Consider the following 18376-nt stretch of genomic DNA (forward strand, 5'->3'; position numbering starts at 1 on the left):
TATTGTGAAGGAAGAAGTTTCAACAAAAATCTGCAGGAGCCAAAACTAGGAGAGGTCTTCTTTTCCAATCAGTGGAATTTGCAGCAAAAGGGCAGACACCAATTCTGCAGTTTTCTATTTTCCCTTTGATGTGGCACAATTGTGGAAGTGACGGTGCAGCTCTAAGTACGAGGCTTCTGTCTAGAACTGAAAGGGAAACCTCAGAGAAGGAAAAGGTACTGAAGTGACAAGTGAGGGGATCAGGGAAGCAAAGCATAAAGTTATGAACACTTGGGCTCACCCGACCTGCACAGACTTACACACTATAGATCCGATTCCAATTAGCACTGCAAAAGCTTTGAGAACTGTGCTTATGAGCAGAAGCAGATTTCTATTCAATTCCAAAATTAACAGCTGATTGACAGAGGAGACAGATACAAAGAGCAATGCAAAAGTTTTGACATGGAACTGGCTTTGGAACTTGGCACCAAAGGATGTGTGAAATTTTTCTTTTTTTTTGGTACCAGGGATCAAACTCCGGCCCTTGCTCTTGCGAGGCAGGCAGCTGAACCACTGAGCTAAATCCCCAGCCCCAGGATGTGTGAAACTTGTATTGAGTGCTTTCAATCACCATTTTCCACAGGACCTACACAAGCTCTAGTTGGTTTTTGGAGGACTCATTGACTGATTGAGACAGGGTCTTCCTATGTAATTCAGGCTGGACTTCAACGTGCAGCAATTGTCCTCCTCAGCCTCCCTAGTGCTGGGATTCTAGGTGTGCACCACCATGCCTGGTTTAAGAATCACAGGGCCAGGGCCAGGGATTTAGCTCAGTGGTTCTGCTGCCTGCCTCGCAAGCGCAAGGACCCAAGTTCAATTACTGGTACCAAAAAAATAAAAAATAAAACAAAAATTAGTTTTATAATGGTCAATATGCTCAGGATACAGTCCAAAATTACTAGGTAAATGAAGTATCACAAGAATCTCAACTTGGGGGCCAGATACTTAGCTCAGTGGTGCCACCTGCTTCACAAGTGCAAGGCCCTGAGTTCGATCCCCAGTACCAAAAAAAAAAAAAAAAAAAAAATAAAAATAGAATCACAATTTGCAGGAAAAGGTTATCAGCAATGAAAAGACACAGATGCTGGAATGATTTGATAAAGACATTAGTACTGAAATTCTCAAATAAGCAATTGTAAAAACTCTTGACCAAAAAAAAAAAAAAAAAAAAAACCCTCTTGACAATAAAGTTTCAGTTAAAAACAAACACTATAAGCAAATATTAAAGACTCACTGGGCAGATCTAAGAGCACAAGAGAGATGACAGAGAAGTCAAGACAGATTAATGGAATTATTCAATCTGATCAACAGGAAAAAAACAACCTCCAGCACTTAGGGACATAAAAGGTTATGCAATTTCAGAGGATACAAGAAAGTAATGAAAACACTAATGCAACAATGGCTGAAAATGTTACAAGTTTGGGAGGGGAACCCTACAGCTTAAAATTGAGCAAGCCACAAACAGAATAAATCCAAAGACATCCATAACCAGACACATCAAAATCAAATTGTTTAAAACTAAAGACAAAAAAGTTTGAAAACAGCAAAAAGGAAAGGATACATAACCTGTAGGCGAACAACTATTTTAATGACTGAATTTCTCATCTAAAATCATGAAGCCCAGAGAAAATGAACATTTTTCAAGTGCTGAAAGAAAAAAATTTGTAAACCCAGAATTCTAAATCCAATGAAAATATCCTAGACACTTAGATAAAAGAGGTTTTGTTTGCTTTTTTTTTTTTCCTTTTTTAGTACTAGGGATTGAACCCAGGATTTTCTCACTGAATTATATCCCCGGCCTTATTTATATTCTGTGACAGTGTCTTGCTAAATTGCTAATTTGCTTAAACTAGGCTAGAACTTGTGATTTTTCCTGACTCAGCCTACCAGTGCTGAGTCAGACATATGCTACTGCACTTGGCAAAGAGTAAGAATTTGCAGACAGCAGACCTACCTGAAAGAACTGCTAAAGTTCCTCAGACCAGAAATAAATGATGTCAGAAGGAAACATCAGGAATAAAACAAATAACAAGTGGGTGAACAACATCCTGATCTGAAATTCACATTAAATGTTGAATTAGGAAATGAGATCTTCAATCAACCAGACACACTTCTACTTTAAGATATCCGAAAAGGCCAGTCAACCAATTCAAGAAGGCAAAGTCAAAGAGCTAAAATTTTTTTCTACTTCACTTCACTAAGAAAACCCCCCAAAAACCTGGTTGAAATCCTGTCATTTGATGTAACTGCCCATTAATGGGTTACAAGTCAGTCTGAAAAAAGATTTTTTAAAATATGACTTCCTAATATTCTGAACTTCTCCGCTGATTTTTAAGTTTTGAATTGTGATGCAACCAATTATAAAAGTGAATTTAAGGCCCCACTAAGAAATGAAACTTCACGCACTCCTCCTGATTCCTCAAGCAGATTGTTTTCAAATGTTTCTTCAAACAGCCAAAACAGAGATATCTTGAAGCAACAGACAGAGGTGAGAAGCACTGTTAGTTTCAAAAGTGAATTCCCTGAGGGTAAAAGGCTCTTTATTCTAATCCAAGCATTTCTTTATGCTGACAGTACGGATATTGGTACTGCTGGTAGTGATACTACAGTATTAATGTCTTAATTTTTATTCACTAATAAAGCAATAAACCCATTACATGTGACCAGAAATAATCTTTTGTGCAAGTTATTTTAAAAAAAATAGAAAATGGCATTGTTGCCTGGCATGGTGGTGAACCCCTATAATCCCAGCAATTTAGGAAGCTAAGGCAAGAGGACCTCACATGTGAGGCCAGCCTAGACAACTGAGACCCTGTCTCAAAAAAATAATGGCTAGAATATAACTCAGTAATAGAGTGCTTGCCTAGTATGTTCAAAGTCCTGGGTTTAATCCCAGTACCACAAAACAAAACAAAGCAAGCAGTAGAGGAGGCAAGCACCTGTGATCCCAGCACTCGAGAGGCTGAGGCAAGAGAATCACTGCAAGTCTAAGCCCAGTCTGAGCTACATAGCAAGACCCCGTCTCAAAAAACAGCAAAAACAAAACTCTTTAGTCTGACTTAATAGAAAAGGATAGAAAGCTAAGTTGTATACAAATGGTAAGTTCTTCGCTAACCGGAACACTAAATTGAGCCTTTCCTTTAGAACCGTATCACAAGGGAAGATGAGGCGTGCTGTGGGAAGGCGGCAGGCAGCAGGGGAACAGTCCTGGAGTCTGGAGCCAGGTTATGGCTTCCTTACTCCTCATCCAGTTTCCTGACTGGCATAGCAACAGCAATATGACGCCCAGTTCTATACCTTGGTTTTGGGGTGCACTTTTAGAAGATAAAAGTTAACTGTGAGCTATCCACAGATCTGAAGAAATCTACTGGTTTATACTACCTTGAGTGGATTCTTTTGCTTGCAGTCAAGAACAATTCACATTTTCATAGTTAATATTTCCTTTACTGTAATTATTTGTGGTTTTGTTTTATACAAATATTTTCAAACGTTTTCCTATACTGAGACAATGTCCCTTGTAACTAAATGCTATTAAAAAGTCAAACTACCATGGTAGTTGCTTTTAGATGTATCTGTAATTTTATTACAAAACCAGTCTTTGCATTAGTTGGTTACAGTGATCGCTATACTACTGTGAGTGTGGTACAGCAGCTCTGATGGGACACCTGCATTCCCAACTTACTGAACCAAACTTTAGTCACCTCAGATCTGCTACAGACAAGTAGACTGCAGTCATTACAGATGCAAATACCACTTAGGGGAAAGGCGACGCACAGCAAGTAGATTAAATGTTGGTAAGACTATAAAAGTAGTGGTTCCTTTATGCGACTTTTTTATTCCCTCTCCCCTCCAATTACTTTGCTTTAAAAGAGTCAAATTTCTCAGAGCGAATATGAGTAACAGCAGCACCCAAGGAACATCACACTTAGTTCTGGTTAAAAATCAGTATCTGTGTGATTCATCTTTAACACCACAGGTAAGGGAATGTTCACTCTAGTTTTAAACTCCTGCTTACAGCCCCTTAAAAAAAAAAAATCATTCCATCAAGTTCTTCTGGATGATGTTATTGCTGTACATTTGTTGGTGGGTCACTTTCTCTGCTGTGTTTACTTTGAAGGGATCTTCCAATATATCTCCAATATTCCTTTCTTATAGTGTCCTTCTCTTTAGCTAGGATTTCACATAACTGAAAACAAAAAAAAAATTATTGATATCAATGTGTGATTCAATCTCAAGGGCACATGCCTTTTCAACAACATAATTTAACTCAGATGATGTTCACAACACACACTGGTCCGCCACCCACCACGTTCTCCAGTGCCACAAAGACATTACACCAAACTAGAATGAGCCTGCAGTAACCACACTGAAAGGGGGTGTGAACCCCAGTGGCACTGGGCAGACTAATTTTGAGATGCCCAGAAGAAAAGTTCCACGTCCCACCAGCTCACCTCTAATGCTTTATTAAGAATGTCTTCCTTGTTGTCACACTGGTTTTCTAACATGTCTTCATAGACATCCACAAGAAAGGCAATTAGATAAGGTGAACTGTGACTTGGTTGTAAATCAAGTAACTGATTTAATAGGTTGGGATATTTGGAAAGACCACGATCCTGCAAAATTCTGAAAATAAAACTCCATTTTGAGAGGAAGAACAAACATAGTAGAAAGAACAAGAGGAAATAGGCCTTGAAATACAAACTAGAAAAGGAGACTTATTTTGAATGAAGATTAAACAAAATGAAACTTTTAAATTATGTGAGCTTTATTGTGAATCATTAAGAGCCGAGTAAAATTAGTTTTAAAAATCATGAATTCAAACTATGTTAACATATAGAATTATAGAAGAAAATAAATCTCTCTCCCCTTTCTTTTTTTTTTTTTTTTTTTTGGTACCAGGAATCAAACTTAGGACTTTGCGTTTGTGAGGCAGGCATGGCACCACTGAGTTAAATCCCCAGCCCTTCCTCTTTCTTTCTGAACCCAAGACTTTTGCACTGAGATACACCCTCCAGCCTCTTATAATTATTAGTATTTTTTTAAAAATTTGAGACAGTCTTGCCAAGTTGCCTGGGCTGGACTCACACTTGTGATCCTTGGTGCCACCTCTCACAGTGCTGGGATTGTAGGCATGAGCCACCCAGTTCAGTGTAAATCATGTTCTTAAAAATAAAAAGTGAAGCAAAAAGCAGGGGAAGAGCTGTTCCCTGAGATGGTTCTTCTCCCTTCTCTCAAGTGACTGTAGGCCCCAAGTCCTAGCACAACGTCAAATATGACTGGGCTCTACACTGTTCTTTGCACCTTTTCCTTGAAGGCCTAAGATCAACAAGGGCAGCCTTGACTACATCAGTGGCCGGGCAATGACGCCTGTTTTAAGCAGTAAAACTTGTAACTGGGTATCTCTCCACAGCCTGCTGTGAACAGTTTACCTTATGTCAGTATACCCGAGCTGGGCAGAATGTGAATGCGTATATTCCATCTCTGTCACACAAACTAGACAATTCATAAATACAATGAAGAATGTATTACTGTCTATTCATATGCTGTTCTAAAAACTGTGCAGGTATGTGCTCAGGAATTTCAGAGTAGATAGAACAGAGGCACAGTTCTTGGGAATCATCATAACCCTGTTATATTTCTGCCTAGATCCAGAAACATGAAAAATTTAGTATCCCTTTAAATCTGATTATGGAACATATTCCATGATGCATGTATTAGCAGCTTGTTTTTTGATATAAAACCAGTGAAAACAATCTCTTACCCTTTCAAATAGTTCCATGCACTTTCATTGTGTGGCACAAGTTTTATCATTTCCAGAGTGTACCTGTAAGAAAAAACCCACAAATTATGTGTATAATCAAGGCCCAATACAATGACTACAGAGTTTTAGTAAGATTGCAGCACAGCCTGTACACCTACTCCCTCTTGTATCTTGCCCCACTTCTGCCTCTCCAGCTTGTGCTAAATTAGAGAATCCCTGGGTCTGTAATTGGCCAAATCTTATAGACTTCCTCCTCCTTCTATTTCTGTGGCAAATTCTGCAGAAGGACATTTAACTAACCTAAATCTTCAATTAGCTGAGTGTGATGGCACATGCCTGTAATTCCAGCACTTGGGAAGCTAAGGCAGGAGCATCATTGTTAGTTTGAAGGCCAGCCTGAGCTACACAGCAAGGACTCCATCTCTAAATAAATAAATAAATAAAGCTGCAGTTTACATATGGAAAGAAATATGGAAGATTCTTCCTTCTTTAGGAAATGTCAGCTAAAACAGGGACACTTTCCTTTTTTTCTGTAAAGGAAACTTAGGGAACAAGTCAAATTTTTACTTATGCCTGACAAATCCTTAGTCACTAAAAAGAATAATGAATATAATCTTAAGAGCCATAATAAAAATTAGATTGGAAATCATACAGAAAAAGAATAAATAAAAAACAGGACCAGGGACTCAAGTTCAGCAATGCAGCACCTGCCTGGCAGCAATAGGCCCCAAGTTCGATTCCCAGTACAAAAAAACTTACAAAACTAAAAAACAAAAACCAGCATGTATTTTTTATGTTCTAAAACAAGATTGTGATTCCAGTCAAAATCGACACTGCCTCTATACCTTACCCCTTTCCTAACCCAATTACTAAATATAATTTAGTCCATTGCTACAAATTCTAAGGAAATTACAGAACTGTGCTCCACCCTATACTTGTTTAACTAAGTAAATTACTGACTAAAGTTAGTAGTCCTGGTCTTGCAGAGCTGTTACAATCAGATATTTTTTTCATACAGAGTAACGATAAACTCATTCAATATTATGAACAGTTTTTCCAACTCCTTTCACATGACTTGTTTTTTCAGTTATTCATAAAACAATGTTTTAGTTGCAGGTCTAGCTAGTATTTGTAGATTATTATTTCCTTTCTGCCAATACCTAAAATTGCACTTACATTCATGTGCGCTAAAGTATCGACTACTTTCATGGACAAAACATGGACTTCAACAGGAGGCTACCTAGTTGCAACTCCTAAATTCACCAATTAACTAAGTGCTGTGAAAGCAATTATAGAATTACTTGAAATCCCAAGTTTTTCACGAGTATTTCTGAGAGTTACAAGAATTAAACTAGAATTCTTGTCATATAGTAAATGTTATTATTGATCCAGGTTGGGCACCCCAAAACTGAAAATGCAGAAAGGTCCAAAAATCTGAAATTAATTTTATCTTCAAATTTAAATTTAAGACATTCAGTTATGTGTCGGTCTACATCCGAACGTGCTACTAAAGTCACATCCCACATTAATATTAGCCTGAAAAACACTTTTTGAGCCAAGCATATTGTATAAATGGCTACTTTCTTTTCCTATCAAAAATTCCCATAAAAATTACATTCCCCCTCCTCAATTCTACCTGTAGGCATGTTTTGGTACTGGGGATCAAACTTGCGTCCTTGCTCTTGCAAGGCAGGCAGCGGCACACCTGAGCTAAATCTCTAGCCCCCTGTAGCAATGATGAATATAAAAATTTAAATATGACACATGCTTGTCGAAGGGGCAAAGTCTATTAGCAGCTTTAAAAGTGGCATTTGCAGAGTGTGATCACAGTTACATACTTATTCCCAAAGTGCAAATATTGCCATAATTTAACACTGTTCTGATTTGGTTGCAAGAATTAAACATTACACAAGATTGAAAAGTATACCCAGGGCCTATACTAGTGCCCTAAAGCTCCTCCCACTTTGGCCTCCTTCGAGAAAGAGGGAACTCCAAAGCATTCATTAGAGTTTAAGATTATGCAGCCGACAAAGTATACAATATAAGAACAAAAGTTCCATACACAAAAAAATAATGAAGACGCTGTCATAAAGTTAAAGAGTCTCAGGTAACACGAACACACCCACAAGGTCCAGCACCCACCCACCCCTTTCTCTAAAGCACATCTGAAGTATAAGTGTGCTTCTATCTTTGAATACAATCCATGCTTCCACATCTTTGATCTCACGGCAATATTGCTGTTCAAAACTCAATAATCAACCGATGAGTCACAATTAAATGAAGGAAAAGAGGGTGGAGAAAAGGGCTAGTCGCTACTCATACTTTATAACAAGAATGATCTGGTCCCATAGAAAGGTAAACGCCAGTTCCATTTCTGACCGCTTCTTCCCATGCTCTCATGCTCTGTATTCTCTTTTTCTTCGCCCTTTGAAACATTTAAATCTGATTTCACTTATGCCTCACTTATCAGGCTATTCCTGAAATTGCTGAAGTTGAATTTTCTCAGGAAACCTCCAGTAAACATCAGCATACATCATATAAATACATTTTGATCAGCATACACTGCAACATTTTTCCTATATCAAGGGATGAAAGCAGGTGGTTTCCACTGTAAGTGCTTCCTGAACAGATCACTGGAATGTCAGTTTCCTACCTATTCATCCCATACACCCAACTCTTTAGATCTGAGCAAATTCCATCTCTCGCAAACTCTGGAATACCAAAGTGTCACTCCCAATTCTCTAAGCAGATGCAACTGGATGTGCTTGTGTTTTATACTCTGAGGGTGCTCTCCGGGGTCCTTTCCTGGCTATCCAGCCTTCTGGTGATGTGCTGTTACTGTCCACAGACACTTCCTGCATGCCAGTCCCTGGAGAATGCTCAAGGCCTAGAGGTTCAGTACCTTCCTGAAGCATGATGTCTCACTCAGCTCCAACTTGAGGCTGTAGAGCTGAGTCTGTCCCTAATCCTGTAAACTGAGTTTCTGAGGTGGCAGTGGCAGGTCTTAAGAAATACAGCCATTTTTTAACTCAGCCTGCGGGGAAGAAATGACTACATGGTGTGATCATGGCTGATTTCATGTCCTGATAACAGGCAGCACAGATATCACTGTGTTTCTCCAATTGTTCTTTTGTAGCAATGGGTAATGATTTGATCTTATTCACAGCATCCCTGTGGAGAAGAAAGCTCTTATATCTCAGCAGGGCCTGAAGCCACACATTACAATAGGAATACATGAAGATGATCATCGAACCCATTCTAGTCCATTCTTCAAAGATGGTCTCCAGGATGCCACAGGCCACGATACAGAGGGCCACAAGAAACTCCAGCAAGCAGTAAGTGCCATTCACATAGTAAATGACATCATCCATGTTTTCCACTGGCTCATTTCTGAATTCAACCATAAATAAGACATAAATAAAAAGTGTTCCCAGAATCTACAGAGAAGTGAGAATGCTGCTGGAAATGATAACAAGAAGCCAAAAATCCATATGGAAAAACTGGCAAATCATGTAAGCCATATATGCAGGAAATACAGGTAAAAATAAAGGAAGGCGTATAGCATGGAAGTGTTTCCATATACTCTTACCTCTAGATGGTCCCAGTGCCAAAACAGGATCTTCAATCTCTAACATAGACTGGGGGACAGACTCACAACAATGAAAAGAATAATACTGAGTAGGAATGCCTGGTGAACAATCTGTTCTATTAGCCCAGGGTGCACTGCCAGTATTAGTAGCATTACTCTTTCCATCACAACCCTATTCAGTCATTCACAATCATTCATGAAAGCTCTTTAACTCTTCAAGTAAAATCTGCAATGTCAGGATACCCAAGGGAACAAAAGGAACCATGAAGATCAACCCCAAAATAGAGTGCACCACTGCCAACCCCAAAAGCAGTACTTGTGAGAAAAAGGAGCAGAAACCTCTCACATGATGCTGGCTGATCTCGAGTGCACCAGAAAAGCATGAATACAACAGGGGCGACCTCTAGCCAGGTGTGATGGTGCAGGCCTGTAATCCCAGCACTCGGGAGGATCGCCAAGAGTTTGAGGTCAGCCTCGGCTACACAGTGAGTTCAGGGCCAGCCTGAACTACAAAGGGAGACCCTGCCTCAAACAAACAAACACACAAAGAAACAAACAGAACAAGGACTACCAGTTCATTCCACAAGGACATTCCCAAAACTAGACAGCCATAGACCTCCACTACCTGAACCAATTCTCTGCATGCAGACTTAGCAAGGTTAAAAGGTACTAAAAGATTAGACTGAGGAAAATGGAGAACTTCCAGTCCTGTAAAAATCATAGCAAATTTACTAATACTAACAATAGCTTCTAGAAGGACAAGGCAGAGACAAGCTAGCAGAGGAAGCATGTGAGCTGCAAAGAGCCAAATCTGCTTCATGTTTATGACATAGGAGCATAAAATACACACCACCAACTGACCTACTAAACCCATGGTAAACTGAGTCATGGGAAGAGGTTCCAAATACTGTCTTCATAGGAAGACTCCAATTCACTCCTAACATAGTCCCTCGAGATTTGATGTCCAGCATAATGGAGCACGGCAGTCAAAAAATATAAATAAACCTGAACCAGATGCTGCCTGGGCAAGGTGAGTAACACAACATTTAAGATACAACCTACACAATGCATACTAAGGACCAAATACCTATACTAGAAAAGGTTACTTCTTTGGACCTGCTGGAAAAAGGAGCTGACATCCCATCTGTATAGGATATCCAACAGCATGACTGTTGCTGGGCACCCTTAGGGCCAGATTTCACACCGTCTTGAGTTCTCCTTTGCAGCCATGTTTTTGCTTTGTTTTGTTTTTGTTTCTTCGTGGAGCAGGCCTACAGCTGCAGCTTCTTTCCTTGCAGGATGGTGTTGCTGGCTACAGGCTCCACAACCACCAGCTCTCTCAAGGTGGTGGGGGCAGGATTGCGTAACTTGCTCACAGCCTCAGCTCCTCTGCTCTGGGCCTTGATTGCTGTGTCTTGAGCAGCTGCAGTGGTCCAACCCATGGGGTCACCACTGTCAGTGGTGGCACGCACCCCTGGGCTGAGCCCCTCAGCAGCCTGGCAGCAATGGCCATGGCCTCCAGCTCACTGTTCCTGCTCTGGTGCTCTGCGGTGGCCAGCCTGACTCCCACACTCACCTGCAAAATCTGAAACTTCTGCTCTGACATGATGCTCCAAGTGTAAAACTCCACACTTAACCCATCATGTGAGAGTTGCAGTCAATTAAATGTAGGCACACTGACTGGGCATGGTCACATGCCTGTAGTCCAAGAATCTCAGGGGGGTTAGGCAAAAGGAGTGCAAATTTAAGGCCAGCCAGGGCAACTTGCTTAGCAAGACTGTGTCTCAAAATAAAACTAAGGGCTGGAAAGTAGCTCAGTGCTACAGTGCCCTTGGGTTTGATTCTTAGTATTGCACCCCACCACCCAAAGTCAGGTACATTAAAAATATTGCCTGCCAAAACTACCTTTCAGCTATGTATACAAGGTATAAAATTAAAGATAAATGAATATTAAATTTAGACTTGGGTCCTAGACTTGGGTCACCAAGATGTCAGACACTTGTATATATGCAAATTCTAAATCCAAAAGGTCTAAGGCCTTTGGATAAGGGATACTCTACATATGGTACTAGCCAGAAATGATAACACATGCCTGTAATCCCAGTGTGTGGGAAGGTGAGGCAGGAGGGTCACTGAAAGTTCAAGACCAGCACAGGCTACACAGTAAGTTCAAAGCCAGTCTGAACTATGTAGCAAGGCCCTATCTTAGGATTAAAAAAAAAGTGTTACTAACAGACAATGTACTCACATGAAAATATGATCACAATACACATGAAAATATGGCAATACACTGTAAAAAGTAGTGTCTATAACAATTGTTTCGGCTGCTGCATATAAATGTTTGCAATTACATTTATAAAGTTTGGAAGGATGCACATAATTATAGCACATAATAGGAGGAGAGTAAGAGATTTTAACTTTTTACTTTATATAATTACAGTATAATATTTCCTCATTACATTGCATTATGTGTATAATAAAAACAAAAAATTGCAGGGCCGGGGATTTAGCTCAGTGATTCCACCGCCTGCCTCACAAGCGCAAGGACCTGAGCTCGATTCCCAGTACCAAAAAAAAATTGCAGAACACAGGTCTGGGGATATACTCAAAGGCTCGGGGCCACTGAGCATGTGCAAGGCTCTTCTGGATTTGATACTCAAAACTACATGAAAAACTGAGGAAAACAATCAGGTGCAACTATCTACATTTTTAAGAGTTAAAAATTTAACAAATTAGGGCTGGGGATTTAGCTGAGAGGTTCTGCTGCCTGTCTTGCAAGAGCAAATTCCAGAGTTCAGTCCCCGGTACCAAAAAGAGAAAAAAAAATTTAACAAATTATAAATTCTAGGTAACAACAGCTAACAGTAACATTTTCAACATTTCTTTTACACATACTGAAGGATGATGCATAAAAAAACCTACTAAACCTTAAGTTTATTAAAAGTTTGTGGAAAACTTTTTTGTGTCTTGGCTGGTATCTGCTTCTATTTAGTAACAGAAAGCCACTGATCTGCTTCCACAATGTGAGAAACAAGTTTGTGTTTTTCAAGTTCTTCAATTTTTTTTGGTACCGGGGATTGAACTCAGATCCTTGCACTTGCAAGGCAGGCCACTGAACCACTGAGGTAAATCCACGGCCCTAAGCTCTTCAATTTTTAAATATTTTGTTGCTACTAACCTAATGATGTAACACAATGAATAAAGAATATGTAATACGTGAAATGCATTAACTATTAACTGGGTCTCTTCAAGTAGAATAGCCTAAAGCATTCTACTTTTTGGCTAGAAAACCACTCTGAGAAAAAAGTAAGAGACTGCTAATTGATCAAGTCTGAATTTTCTCTACTTAAGCTCCACTATTTAAACAATATAAAAGCAAACTGTGCGAAGCCGGGCATGGTGGCACATGCCTGTAATCCCAGCACTGGGGAGGCTGAGGCAGGAGGATGGCTGTGAGTTCAAGACCAGCCTGGGTTACACAGTGAGTTCCAGGTCAGTCTCAATTACATAGCGAGACCACCTCAAACAAACAAAAGAGCAAATTGTGCCTGGCGATTCATGCCTATAATCTGCACTCAGGAGGCTGAGTTCAATTGTAGCATATGTACTCCTGAAGCAAGCACAGGACCATGAGTTCAAAGCCAGCCTGGGCTACAGAGTGAGTTCAAAACTGGCATGGATGCTACCTCAAAAAAAAAAATGGAAAAAATTATTAAATTCAGTCCCACTTCCTGCAATTCTGGAAATACTCTTTATCTTTCTTGTTCAATATGGGAGACATTAGCCACATGAGTACTGATACCTGAAATGTGCCTACTGCAACTGAGGAACTGTATTTTAAATTTTATATTTTTGATAACTGATATTTAAACAGCCATATCAGGTTAGTGGCTACCACAATGAAAATATAGCTTCAGACAGGAGAGTAACAGAAAACAGACATAAGCTGTGTTTGTAGGGTAGGTGAGTCCCAGATCTAACCCTGGAGCAGAGAGTGAAAGGTGTACACTAAAGATTCTAGAGTTGTTTTTTTTTTTTTTTTTCAAAAATATTTAGGGGCTTGGCATACAGTTCAGTGGAAAAGGGTGAGGTTGGCATTATGTGTGTCAAACCCCAGTGCTAAAAACAAAAATCAATCACCAGGGCTGGGGACATAGCTAAGTAGCACAGCACCTGCCTGGTAAATGTGAGGTCCTGAGTTTGATTCCCGGTACCAAAAAAACTCCACAAACAAGCAAAAAATCAATCACCAGAACCCTATTCATAGGATAAGTGCCTTGATTCAAGCAAAAGTGAGAGCAAGGGTGACGACAGGGACACAGATGTGCCATAAAATCAGCTCTTCCCAGTAGCGGTAAGACAACATTCATAATACAAATTGTACCTGGTCTAATAGGCCTTTAAAACATATGCATATCTAATTGGGAAACAGACATTGAGAAAAAGAGACAAAGTTAAAAAAAAAAAAAAACTACTGCAGAGCATGGTGGCACACACCTATAATCTCAGCATTCTAGGAGGCTAAAGCAGGAGGGTCACAAGTTAAACTCCACCCTGGGCAACTTACGAGATCCTGTCTCAAAAAAAAAAGAAGCAATTTTTTTAGGGCCAGAGATTTAGCTCAGCAAGTGCAAGGTCTTGAGTTCAGTACCCAGTATCTGAAAGGGAGTGGGGGGGGGGCAAGAAAAAAAAATTCATGCAAGTTCAGAAATTTCTAGTCCATAAAGCAGCTTTTGGTAGTGTCTCTCAACCAGGGATGATTTTGCCCCAAAGAGACATTTGGCAGGGGCTGGGGATTTAGCTCAGTGGTTCGGTGGCCTGCCTTGCAAGCGCAAGGACCTGAGTTCAATCCCCAGTACCAAAAAAAAAAAAAGAGAGAGAGAGAGACAGACATTTGACAACATATGGAGACTTTTTAGCAGCACTGGAGACTGAACCCAGGGCCTTTACACTGAGCTCCATTCCTAGTTCTTTACATTTATTTGTTCGTTTATTTATTGGAGTCCCTGGGATTGAACTTGGGACCTTATGCTTGCAAGGCAGGCGGAAGAACCACTGAACTAAATCCCCAGCGTTCTTTACATTTATTTTAAGACAGGTTTCACTATGTTGTTCCCAAGGACGGGCTTGAATTTGCGATCTTCGCCCTCAGTATCCCAGGGTGGTAGAATTACAAGTGTGCACCACTAAGCTGGCTTACAGAGATTTCTTTTTAAAGCCAGAAGTGATGTTAAACATCCTACAGGACACACAAGTCTCTACCCCCAACCCCAAAAACAATTTAACCAATCCAAATTCTGCATTACAGTTACATGGCATTTGGAAACTATTAAATAAAATGCAAAAGAATAAGACAGAAATGAAATAAAACTTCCTGGATACCAAAAAGTTTTTTTTTTTCCACTTTTTGAGACAGGGCCTCAGTTGTAGCGAAGGCTAGTCTTGAACTCACTATGTAGCCCAGGCTGGCCACCAACTTGTGGTGATCCTTCTGCCTCAGCCTCCTGAATGCTGGAATTACAGGTGTGTACCACCGCGCCCGATATGAAATCTGCTTTCTTTTTGATCTTTGGTAGCAGCAGTAATTTAAGAAACTTTGACATTACAATGTAGAGGTATGCCCTATTATTTGTGACTTTATCATTCTGTTTCATTTCTATATTCTGTCCTATTTTAGTTCAACAGGGAGGATCTGGGACAGTCTTGATCTCTGCTGTAGCCCCCGTGCCCAAGGGATGGAAGGCATGAAAATTTTTAACAAGTGGGCAAGTGAAGGACATTACTAACTGGACTTCTCTCTCCAATACAGCATGACCATTGTAGCCAGTAGTGTTAGAAATGACAAAGTATCTTTGGTTCCACGCAGAGTTATTTCTCACATCCTCTTTGAGAAGTTGTTCTACATACTGTAGTTCATTATCCCAAAGTCTAAATTCCTAAAAGAAAGTTTAAAAGAAAAATCCAGTTAGAAATGTCCCATTTATGAACAGTAAGAATAAATAAATAAAACATCAGCAAATCTAAGAACATCAAACTGAAGACAAAGGAATGATCATTTATTTGGAAAGAAGAGACTGTTGGTCTAGAAAAAAGGAGGGGTAAGACACATACAGAAGACATATATGGAAAGGAGGAAAGAAGTGATCAAAGAAAATTTAGAGGCAAACACCAAAAACTAGTAAGACAATGAGTATAAAGATAGTATGTAAATTTGACCTGACTTGATAACATATAACATTAAGTAAAATAGCAACATTGAAAATGCATATATATAATAAAACTGCATATAGAGAAATATACACAATGAAAGAGATACAAATTTTTATATTATAAAGTTATTTTAATAAAAAACTTGGGAAACTATGGTCAAAACTTATAAATGTAAAATTTGGGACACTATAAAAAAGCTACTGGAATTGTATTTCTTATTTGATAATTGCAAAAGGATAAGAATGTCAGTAGGATAATCCTTGATTTTACAACTGGTAACAAAAAGGAAAAAAAAAAGAAAGAAAACAAGTATCTCGCCAAGTGTGGCTACACACACCTGTAATTCCAGCACCTAGAAAGGCTGAGGCAAGACTGCAAATTCAAGTACCACTTGAACAACTTAACAAGTGCCTGTTTCAAAATTAAAAATAAAATGAGCTGGGCCAGGGATTTTAGCTCAGTGATACAGTGCCTGCCTGGCAAGGGCAAGGTCCTGAGTTCAATTCCTGGTACCAAAAAAAATAAAAAGAGCTGGGAGTATAGCTCAGTGTAAAGGCCCTGCATGTGCCCCAGTATAGAAAAGGAAAAATGAAAAGGTGTGGGGGGAGATTTTTACAAAAATCCTATGCTGGTGAATAGTACGAGTTCAGGGCTAATAGGTCCTCATTGTTGGCAGTTGCAGTGATGGCCAACCTTTGGAGCTTTCAATGGCACAAACAGCTGCTGAAGTACAAGTGCCACAGGTTCACCACCACTGCACTAGAGAAACATGCTAAATACAGAATGACAGAACAAATACCTATAAGCTTTTTAACAATGTAACAATTTTGCCTCCCCAGCCAAAAAAAAATTTCACAAAATGAAACAATGTAACAATTTATGTCGGCTAAAACAGAAATTTGGATCCAGGAGAAATTAGGAATTCAGCGCGCGCACGCACACACACACACACACACACACACTCCTTTAACCACTGATTACCATTCTCACAACTAGGTCATTAACTGATAGGTCATTAAATGAGGAAATGCATGCAGTATGAACACTATAATAATCACAGAAAAGAAATGGTCAAAGAAAACCCCAACTTGATGACCTGTTTCCATTTGCATAATTCTTATATTCAGTACTATAATATATAACAGAACATAAAGCTACAGTACTGTATTGTACAATACAACCAGTAAAAACTACAGTACCATATAAACAAGGTGTACTGTATCAACAAAAAGACAGTGAGACCCTATAAACACAATGTACAGAACTGTACAAGAAAGAAAAAAAAGATGAGTCATAAATTTTAACAATGCACCTAAGTCAGTAAGTCCGAAGAGTCATTAACCAGGTCGATCACTAAACGAGGAGTATCTGCATGTGTGTATGGGGCTTTTTCAGACTCACAGAAAGTTACAAAAATAAAATGTTCTGTGTACCCTTCACTTAGTTTCCCCAAACGGTATTTTAACACTAACTGAAGCCCAACCCCCAAAGTAGGAAAATCACACTGGTATATTATTGATAACAAAATACAGATCTTATTTAGATTTTATGTGTATTAATTTCTACGTGGTGACAGCTGAGATGCTGGTGGGGGTAGAATACAGTTCTATGCAATTCTATCCCACATATACTACAGCCATGGAATAGAACTGTTCCCTCACCACACAGAAGCTATCCCATGGTATCCTTTCACAGTTGCACCTCCCTATTCCTTAATTCCTATTAATGACAAATTTGTTCCCTGTATCATTTTAATATTTCTAGAATGTTATTTAAATGAACCACACAAGTATGAGACATTATGAGATGAAACTTTCTCACTATGTACAATGTCCCTGAGAGCCATCCAAGCTGTTATTGAAAGGGAATAGTGACAGTTCCCTAATAGTTACACTCCTTTTATTGCTGAGTTTGGGGTTTTTTGCTTTTTGGTTTTTTTTTTTTTGGTACCAGGGATTGAAATCAGAACCTTGCGCTTGCAAGGCAGGTGGAGGAACCAATGAGCCAAATCCCTGGCCCTTATTGCTGAGTTTTATTTTGCAAGTGTTCATTTCATTTGTTTGTTTTTTCGGTACCAGGAATGAAACTCAGGGCCTTGCACTTGCCGGGCAGGCAAAGCACCACTGAGCTACATTCCTATTTCTCTGCTAAAGTAATTAGTTTTTATGTATGTTACATAAACGGAACATATGTAAGATAAATCCATTCTGTGATGAGTTTGGGGGAAAAAAGTTCTCAACTCCTTTACTTGAGAAGGATTAGTACAGTTAATGTATTAATGTCAAACAACGTACAGGCCAGGTATTTATACAGGTTTGAAGGCCTGGTTTCAATCCCTAGTTTCACACACACACACAAAAGCGAACAAAAAGCCTAAAACTTGCTGGGCATGGTGGCACATGACTCTAATCCCAGCAGTTAGGAGGCTGAGGCAAGAGGACTTCCATGTGTCTTGAGGTCAGCCTGGGCTACAAAATGCATTTAAGGCCAGCCTGCACTATATAGTGAGACCCTGTCTCTGTAAAAAAGCCCTAAAATTTGAGCTAGGCCTCTAAGTCAAGCACTCTGAGAGGATGAGACAGGAAAATCAAAGGTGGGCAACTTAATGAGATTCTTCTCTCAAAATAAAAACTTAAAATGAGGTTTGGCACATGAGAAGACCCTGGGTTCAATCCCCAGTACTTAAAAAAAAAAAAAAAAAACTAACATTCATCTCAAATTATTATATATATTATATATCTATATACATTTATACATATTATGTGTGTGTGTGTGTA

At 39.4% G+C, this 18376-nt stretch overlaps 1 protein-coding gene and 1 pseudogene across 1 annotated transcript in view; both read right to left on the bottom strand.

Annotated features, from left to right (window-relative positions):
* Positions 1-3854: 3854 nt before the first annotated feature.
* Fnta (farnesyltransferase, CAAX box, alpha) overlaps positions 3855-18376 on the bottom strand; it is a 50364-nt gene continuing 35842 nt past the window's right edge. Inside the window, exons 7-10 of the mRNA XM_033765572.1 lie at positions 15177-15325; positions 5801-5863; positions 4491-4662; positions 3855-4225 (exon numbers count right to left, since the gene is read on the bottom strand). Of these exons, the coding sequence (XP_033621463.1) occupies positions 4103-4225; positions 4491-4662; positions 5801-5863; positions 15177-15325 (507 nt within the window). The 3' untranslated portion in view covers positions 3855-4102. The remainder of the gene's footprint in view (positions 4226-4490; positions 4663-5800; positions 5864-15176; positions 15326-18376) is intronic.
* LOC104861130 lies at positions 8830-10995 on the bottom strand (annotated as a pseudogene).

Source organism: Fukomys damarensis, unplaced genomic scaffold (assembly GCF_012274545.1).
Source record: "Fukomys damarensis isolate Sample0158 unplaced genomic scaffold, DMR_v1.0_HiC HiC_scaffold_18, whole genome shotgun sequence".
Lineage (NCBI taxonomy): Eukaryota > Metazoa > Chordata > Mammalia > Rodentia > Bathyergidae > Fukomys > Fukomys damarensis.